The sequence below is a fragment of the Choloepus didactylus genome, chromosome 10 (genome assembly GCF_015220235.1).
Source record: "Choloepus didactylus isolate mChoDid1 chromosome 10, mChoDid1.pri, whole genome shotgun sequence".
In the NCBI taxonomy this organism is placed as follows: Eukaryota; Metazoa; Chordata; class Mammalia; order Pilosa; family Megalonychidae; genus Choloepus; species Choloepus didactylus.
Window position 1 is genome coordinate 86,375,131 of NC_051316.1, and position 9,107 is coordinate 86,384,237.

The 9,107-nt window shown below is 56.4% G+C and overlaps 1 protein-coding gene across 3 annotated transcripts in view; it reads right to left on the reverse strand.

The window, feature by feature from the left end:
• Positions 1–7,718, reverse strand: part of PAX5 (paired box 5) — a 215,954-nt gene extending 208,236 nt beyond the window's left edge. The window contains exon 1 of one of the 3 annotated variants that reach the window (XM_037798682.1): positions 7,319–7,718. In XM_037798682.1, coding sequence (XP_037654610.1) covers positions 7,319–7,364 — 46 coding nt within the window. In that variant the 5' untranslated portion in view covers positions 7,365–7,718. Of the gene's footprint in view, positions 1–30; positions 1,277–7,318 lie in introns of those variants that run through there. The other 2 variants (XM_037798684.1, XM_037798683.1) reach the window with 2 other exon arrangements.
• Positions 7,719–9,107: the final 1,389 nt, after the last annotated feature.

The following is a 9,107-nucleotide window of genomic DNA, read 5'->3' on the forward strand; positions in this document are numbered from 1 at the left end:
GTGAGAGAAGCGAGCTCGCCGCCTACTTACTATGCATGGATGCAAACGGGTCGTGCTTACAGTGTATTTCCATCGGGGCGCTCCAGACTGCAGGCCGGGCCACGCCGCTGCCTCCTGGCGCCAAGGGGCTGCCTACGGCGGCTAGCAAGCCGCGCCGCCAGGCCGGGCACCTTGCGAATTGGGCTCAGAAAACACTGCTGGAGGTTCAGGACCTCCCTCAGAGCCGCCCTGCGGGAGATCGCGGAGAGGCGGGAAACGGTGCTAGGGCAGTCGGGCTGGGAGCAGGAGCCCAACTCCGGCTGGCTTCACTCCCCGGCTGATTCAGGCGACGGCTCCGGGCCCGGTCCGGGGTAGGAGCGGCCAAGACGTCCGCGGCTTGAGGGGCATAGCGTAGGGGCCCGTCGCTGAGACGGCTAGGAGCCCCCGGCTCCGGGTAGGAACCGCTCTGAGGAAGCCGGCGGGACACACGGCCCTCGGCTTCACTCAGGGGCAGTGAGGCCCGGGGTTGCCAGGCTGGTTCCTCGGCCTCACTTCCTCTGGGGTCTCTCCTTGACCCCTTGGTCTCCGCCGAATCGTCTCTCTCTCTGTTTCTTGGAGTCTCTGAGGCTCGGGCTTGCCGCCTCAGCTTCTCTCCACCTGGCTCTCCGACGTCTCAGACAAAGTTGCAAAGAACTTCCTCCCTGGCCGCGCTGGGGCCCCGGCGGTTTCGGAGACGCTTCCGTCACTGATGCTGGAGCTGAGACTCCTGAGTCCCCCGGAGCTTGCAGCCCTCACACCCCGGAACCCTCTGCCTTCAAAGTTCCCGCGGCCCCCTCTGCTCCCCCATGGCTGGGACCAAGAATGGGGACAACAGCGACGGGTTCCTCCTCGCCTCGGTATCTGCCTCACGCCTACCAACTCTTCGAGCCCCGCTGCCCTCTCTCGGGGGTCTGGTTAGCCTGTCTTTCAGCTGCTTCTTCCGGGACGGCCGCCGCTCCTGCCCAAGGCGTGGAGCGAGGGACAGAGGAGAGAACGGAGGGTCCCCGCCACCAAGGCCTCCGGGACTACTGGAGCCGGTGCTGAGATGGAGCCGCTACCAGCTCTCACTGCCTATGTTGCTGCGGCCGCCGCCGGCGCTAGCCCTCCGCCTGCTCGGCGCGCACAGTGCGCCACCGCGCCGCCCCGGAGCCGCTTTCAGGACCCGCTGCGTGTGGACAGCGCCGCCCGGGGCTCAGCCTCCCTCCGGGCGGGGGCGGGGCGGGAGGGCTAACCTGCCCATCACACTCCAGTTAGCCAATCAGAGTAGTGGCAGCCGGCCCTGGCCCGAGACACCTCCCCATTGGCTGAGCAACCCGCGGGCTCCGCCTGATTAGCGGATACCTGGGCAATAGGAGAGAATAGGGGGCGGGGCCCAGGCCGCGGCGCCACGTTCATTGACAAACAAGCGGGGTGAGGGCCTAGTAGAGCGCGGAAGGGTGGAGAAGGGGGAGGGGGCCCACGCTGTGTAGGGAGAGTCCCGCGGCTGGTCTCGCCCGGTCGCGGCCTCCCCGCCTCGGCGTTGGGAGCTTGGAATATCCTGAGAGATTGCGGGCAGCCGAGGCAGGGGTGGGGAATGGAGAGAAAATGGTCTCTAGAAAAAAAAAAAAAATTCGTAGGTGTAGGAACACAAGCAATGCAGTAAAGATCTCAATTTCAATCTAGGTTCCATCAGATTTGCGATAAATGCGGAGTTTCCATATCTGCCCGTTATGGACCTCAGTTTCCTCATCAGTAAAATGGATAGAGTTGGCTTAACTAATCTTTAATGAAGGTTCCTTCCAGCAGAAACAGTTCCTAATTTTATTAAGCGCCTACTAAGCCACCTCTGCCTCCTCCATCCCCACCCCACTCCATTCTTCCCTCAGGGTCCCCAATTCTGCACTACCCTAAGGCAGAGAAGTTGGGGGAGGGTTTCTCATTCTCCTTTAAAATTAGTAACCAGGGTCCTCCTAGGGGAGGGGGCGATCTGAGATGTTGGACAACGTTGAAAGCACTGAGCCATGGGTCCTCTTTCTAGCCTCAGACTCAGAGCTGCCAGACACGCTGGATGCTGGTGATGAGCTCAGCTGGAGGCTACTGTCAGCAGGGACAATTCTGCATCCGGGCAATTCATTCTATCAAGAACAGAATGAAGCCCAGTAGCGTCCCGCGCTAGTGAGGGTCCCTGAATTAGCAGCCGGGCGCGTTCTACCTGCAAGGGTAGAGCATAGTTGCGCTGGTGCGGGACAATATTGCGGGCTCCCAACTGTCGGGACAATCTTATTCCCTTCTCCACCCTCTGGGAAGTTCCTGTTGCCTTTAAGACTAAAGGAATGGATTTCCAGCAGAACTCTCCTGGACTAAAAGGGCAGGGTCTTTGGCCAGTGGGTTTTGGTTTCCTGGGAGTGTAAAGCTCTGGGATCACGATGGAAGAAACTGGAAGCATATGGCAGCCTTTCTTCACCTACACCATGGTACTTCTGTGAGTGCCTATGGTGTGCCAGGGCCTGACCCTGGAATGAGACACTGAGGAAACCCCTGTCCCAGCAGTTCTTGGCAGGAGTCCTAACACTCACCATTTCAAGATCATAAGTGGTCTTCTGATATTAAAAATAAATCCACCAAAATAATGGCTCTGAGATGCCCATTCCAGACCTTTTCTTGTAAAGGAGACAGCACAGGCTAACCCTAGGAGTACCTCCAAGTCAGTCTCTCACTGCAGCTTCTGCCTCGATCTTCCTCCTGTCCCACTTCTCATACCCCTGCACTGGGTCTGTGATCCTTGAGTTAACTTTTGTCCCTGTCCCAGCTGCCCCTGACCAGTAGAAAAGTTTCTGACTCTGACACTCGTCCCCATGCCTTGGCACAGCTGCAAAAAACGGCCTCAGGCAGCCTCTGGGGGCCCGAGGGACTGTGGTGAGAACTGGGGTCGGGTAGCAGCATCATCTCTCCTTTGTCTGTAGCCGCACTTGCTCGACCTTTGTCCCCCACCTTGGAGCAGGAAAGTCAGACCCGAATGGGTTAGGGTTCCCGTGTTCCAGAGTCCTAGAGCTGATGTGGCAGCTTTGCGTACCCACTGGAAAAGCAGGGAGGTGGGGATGTCTCTAAGGACACAGCCAGCAATACCTCCATCCCCAGACTCGCTCCTTGAACTAAGGCCTACCAACCCAAATTCTACACTCTTGGAATGAAAAGCGGCCTGAGGCTATACTTTCTCCATTTTACAGATGCCAACCTGAGGACCAGAGGCAGGGTGCGACTTGCCCAAGGTCACAGGAACTACGCGGCAGAGTAAAGGCTGTGGGCCAGGAATCTCTTTCTCAGAAGCATCTCTCAAGGGCTTCTCCAGGGATGGTGGGGCGTTTGTGTGCTTCTGCATGTGTGTATGTGGTGCCAAATCAAAGAACCCTGCGGGGATATGCCGGCACAGTCGGTTTCCCTTCCGATAATTGTGCAGCTCGGACAGAATCCCCAGGGCACTCCCTGGGTGGATTGGAATCGCAGCTATTTCCCCAACGGGAGTGTCTCGGGTTCCCCATTTCACACAGCGGGTGTTCGGCTTCGGGAGTTGCATGGCTTCCACAGGACCAGCCTAACCTGTGTGCAAAGAGCAGCCCCCTCCCGCACCGCATGATGCGCCCGGCAGAGGGAGTTTAGGGCGCGCGTCTTGCTTTCCCTGGGTGGGGGCTATTAAGCGCCGCCCGAGAGGACCGGCCTTCGGGAACTTACAACCCCAAGGGGCGCGACTGGATCTGATATACTGGCCCCCTAGTTCAACCATACAGGCCACCAAACGCCGGCCCAGAGAGGGTACGCGACTAGCACAAAATTACACAGTGATTCGATGTCGGAGCCAGGCTTCGGCGCCTCAGTCCTGCTTCCCGAAGCCTACCAGCGGCAGTCTGCCCAAGAGAGAATAGGAGGGAGCCGCCGGGCTGAATGCAGCTGGGCCTCGCTGTGAGCAACAGTCACCTGGTTTCTTTCTCCCAGCAGCACAGAGAGTCTTACTGTTTCATCCAAGAGGAAACTCAATTTATGTAAATCGAATCGCCTTTGAAAGTTTTGCGATTGAAAGAAAGTCCACTGAAAATATTTGAGGTCAAAATAAAAAAGAAAGAAAGAAAAGAAATTAAAAGAAAGAAAGAAAGAAAGAGGAAAGAAAGAGAGGGGGGGAAGAAAGAAAGAAAGAAAGAAAGAAAGAAAGAAAGAAAGAAAAACTTCTGATAGAGTCCACATGCTTCACTTGGGACACACACAAACACACACACACACACACACACACCCTTCCCTCTCCCAGCAGCACACAGTGTTACCACAGCATCAGGGGGTTGGGGCTGCTGACAGGCTCTGTGAGCCTGAGATGGACTCCCCCAGACCAAGTCCAGCCCATTTTCCTGCTCTTGGTTCAGGCTAGGCTCCCAGGGCTCACACGGGTTGCTCAGTTCGGGAAAGATAGACCTTGCTGCCCTGACCCAGGAAATTCTCTCTAACTCTCAAAGAAAGTATCAGAGAGGGAAAGAAACTGACCCGAGATTGTATAGCTAGTCCGGGAAGAGTCTATTCCTGCCTGGACTGCGACTGTTTGTAGGAAAGAGGGATTTAACCAGATTTTTTGAGAACCATGTGAATGGTCTTTGTCCAGATTTGTTATCATTATCATCACACCTGCAAGCCAGGGGCATTGGGTCCACCTGCTGCCTCTCCCAAAGAAGTGAGATCTGCAGCCCCTTCTAGAGTCTCAGCTTCATCATGTGTCTAATGCAGAGAATGACTCCTGAGACGAAGCCTCCCAAGCCTCTGTGAGATGAAGTTAGATGAAGAGGGAATTACTGTTTTATCCCTGGGCCCATTCCAGAGCTGGGAGTGTGGATGGCAATGCCCAGTCTGAAAGTGCAGAGCCCATCCACATCTCCCTGGACTTGGGACCCCACAATTCCCACCCCAGCTTTTCTCCAGAGAAAGTAGGGGGTGTCTATCTCCTCTTCCAGCAGGAATGAGAGGTCTAAGGGGGAGAGATGGACTTCCAGTCCTAATTCCACTATCCTCTGTGCCTTACAACCTCAGACAAGTGCCAGGTCCTCTCTGGAACTGCCTGTCCTCTTTACCACAAGGAAGATGGTAGAGGAGAGGATCCTTAAGTGGCTCCTTGCCCAGCACTGACCTCACTTGATCTTCAATTTAAAGCCAGAAGGACAGAACCCCCTCCCCACTGTACAGATAGGAAAACTGAGGTACAGGGGAAGGAATGGATTATGCTTCTGAAGGAAAGAGAGGGACGTCTAAAAGCCCAGGAGTTTTCCAAGTTGGGGGAGGAGAGAAGTCCGAGCGAAAACTGGAGCTGGACGCCCCTTTGAGCTCCAGCCTCGCCAACCTCCCAGCTCCTCCTCTTCCCGCAGCCCTGGCCCAGACCAGTGCAGACGGGCGGAAGTACGGTGTCATCTGCGTTGTCCGCCTTTTCCCGGGCAGGCGGCCCCCACCCGAACCCGTCTGCGGGGAGGGGGGTGGCTTTCCAGATTTTAGCTCTGCCAGCCTCAGGATAACCCCCAGCCCCACCCAAGCCCACCGCGCAGAGGAATGAAATGCTTTATTGATTAAACGATTATTCAGGCGATTGAACTAATCAAAGGGCCCATCGACCGCTGTGAATTACATTATTCGTAGACCGCTGGTCGGGAGAGGTGGCCGGGTCGGCCGGCACAGACCCGGCATCCCGACCCTCACGTGCCTCGCACCCATCTGCAACACATACACAACCCCTCGCAGGTGACTCTAGAGTCCATTGTGCTTAGCGATCCGCCATCCGGGAAAGAGGGCTAACTAGGGGGTGGGGATGGAGTTACAGGGGTTTCTGGATTCCTTTCCTGAGCCCTCACCCTGGGAATCCTTTGGCTGCCTCTCCTCCTCGGTTCCCAGCTTCCTAGATCTCTTCCCTCACTTCTTTTCAGTCATGATTTTGGAAATGCATCTATCCCCAGGGAGTTTTCCGGTGTTTGGGGTCTAAGCTCACCCCTCTCTGCCCTTTGACTTGTATTTAGGGCAGGGGTGGAGGTAGGGGCTCACAGATCTCAGGAGGACACATGAATGGGAGGAGGGGCACATTGCCAGAGCCCAGAGTGTGTTTGTGTGGGGTTTCACAAATGTGGCCTGGAGACTGCAAGAGGACCCCAGATCTGGCTTATGCCTCAGGGCAGACAGAGACCTCTTGCCATCTGCCACATCCTCTCAGACATAAACACACCCTGCTTCCCACTGCCTGGGCCTGTGGGAGGAACATGACCTGACCCTGTACTAGGAAGGCACGCAGGATCCAGAGCTGGATGTACAGGTTGGGCACAGAAGTCCACGCATCTGTATTCTTCACCATTGGAGGGGCACCCGCAGGACAAAACCCAAGCACAGCGTGCGTGCATGCACACACACACCAGTGTTAGAGGCTGTCTGGGTGCAAGTGAAGGCAGGCTGGGGACCACTTGAAATGTCACCACTATCTGGTAGGATGCTCACTCTCATTTGCCAGGGCTATGCCTGTCACAGAAGACACTTTTGTACAAATGATAGGCTCTACAGTGCCCACAGAGTGAAGCAGTGTGCACTGCACACGAAGGGGCTGCACACCCTGAATACACGCCTCCACTCCTGCCTCAGTCTCCTAACAGAATGACCCCCACAGGCCCCAGATCGATCTCTGTGCCTAGAGACAAGCATTTTTGTTTACCCTGTATACACAGTGGACAGCTGTTGACATCCAAAAAATAGAGGGGTCAGTGTAACCACCTCTTTCTCACTTCCAAAATCACTTGGGATATGAGAGGTGAATATAGCCATTCACAGAGTACACATACACTCAGATGCTTATTCAGATTATATATATGCCACTCATGGATGCACACTTCGGATATTCAAAAGAACATACACACCATAAACACACGGTAACACACACATGGGTATAAAGATACACACATGCACACAAATTCCAGAACACACATTCAGACATTTTATAATACATATACAGGGACATATAAAGGCATCGTTGCTCATATACAGGGTCCTTTATGTAAGCACATAAACTCCAACATAGACCCCCACATAAACATTCAGAAACAGAGAAAAATAGGCAAACTCTCATCAGATACTCGGACTGATGCAGAAGCCTGTGAACAGATTGGCGAAAAGACATACAAACGTGTCACAGACAGACATGCAGTCAATCCCTGCGAAAATGCGGCGCACCCCCGCCTCTCCCCAGGGCAGACGTGCGTGGGGACCAGAGCCGGGCTGTGTCCCGGAGTTAGCACGCGTGGAGCCCGTATCGCGGTCCTACCTGTCCTGCCGGTCCGAGGAGTCGGGTAATTTTTCTCTAAATCCATTTTGATTTTTCAGGACTTGGTAGAATGGACAGGGAAAAAAGTTTCCACTTTTTTGTGTGCCTTTTTTTTTTTTTTTTTTTTTTTTTTTTTTTTTTTTGGTGCCAGGGGCCGCTCACAGGTCGGAATAATTCAAGCCTTCCGCTCCCCCGCCGAGCTGGGGTAGCTGATCACTGAGCTGAAACTAAACGTTTTAGGTGGAAAAAAAGCGTCCGAAGGCACCGTGAAATGATTAAGGAACTAAAGAGCTTCTCGCCATGTGAGATCATGTCCTGTTCTCGCCAACATCACAAGATGTCCCCAGACGCGCCGCGCCCCCAGCGCGCCGCCCCGCACCGTCGGCCCCGCGCGGGGAAAAAGTGTCGGCGCTGCGTGGCCGGGCCAGCTCAGCCAGCCAGACGGGGCGGACCGGACCGGGCCGGAGGCATACGGGAGGCCGGGAGAGCAGCAGTGCCGCCGCCGCTCGTCCCGGGACTTTTATAGTGGGCGGGGGGAGGGAAGGAAAGCTTTAGACCTCGCCGGGAGCCAGCCCGCGAGTCTACTGGAAGGGACAGACCAGAGACGAGTCCGGAGCCCGGGCCTAGCTGTAGCACCCTCTACCATGCCCTTCGTTTTGGAGTTGAGGCCTCCGCTCCAGGCGAGGGGCCAGTGACCCCTGCACGTACACATCCCGTCGCGTAAGCGGGAGCAGGCCCGATTTTTGTTTTTTAAAGAAATTAACCACTCGCCAAGCAGGTGCTTTTGAAGGGGGTGCAAAGGCGAAGAGTGTTGCCAGGCGCACAGGGGACGTTCCAATACCCTCAGATTCACCCCTAGGGCGGCGCCCGCCCCTACGTCTCCCAGCCACCACCCCCACCCCAATTTGCAGTACCAATACCGTGGCCGGGCCCCTGATACCTGGGCAGCGCCTCCTGGTCACGGACCCCTCCCTACCCCGCGTCCCCTTCTTCTCCGAAGCACACAGATTAAACTGTGAAATGCTGGAGATAAAATCCCGGTCTCCTTTTTGGAGGACTCGGGCAAAGCAGAACCATATCAGGAGGTCCTGGAGAAAAGCGAGAACCTCGGACACCTTACCCTGGCCCATAAATGGAATCCCTCGGCCCTCGGTCCCCAGGAGTTGATGAGTCCGGGACCCCCGGGGCTTGATTCCAGAGGGGAACCCAGCCGGAGAGAGACCGGGTGGAAGTATGGCACGTCCAGCCGGCTCTCTACGACCCAAGCTCAGGGCTTCCCTCCCGTTTCCCCTCCCCGGTCCCGAGTCCAGCTGCTCCACGGGGCCACTGGAAGTCCGTGGGGCCCCGCTGCGGGGTGGTCGCAGGGACAGTGTTCTCCCGGGCGGGGGAGCGCTTCACAGCAGGACTCTGGGCCCGCCGGACAATGGTAGCTTCGGAAAGTGAATCGTCCCCAGCGAGAGGGTTGTTTGTTTTTTGGAGGGGGTGGTCACGAGGCTGGGCCACAACTTAGGGGGAAGAGCCCAGAGCTGGAGGAAAGGGGGGTGGTGGGGGAGGCTGAAACCGGACATCCCGTAACCACCGAGCAGATTTCGCCACAATCGGAAACGTGGCTGTGGATTCCGGTACGGCCCCCCCACCAAGTAGTCTGCGCAGACCCCCTGCGCCGCCTCCTCCCTACAGGCTGCGGGCCCCGGTCCCCGCCCGGGCGATTTGATTTCTGTCCACCACCGAGCGCTCAGTTCTTTCCCTCCGCTGCGGTGCCCCAGCCCCGGCTTCCAGCCCTCGGGTC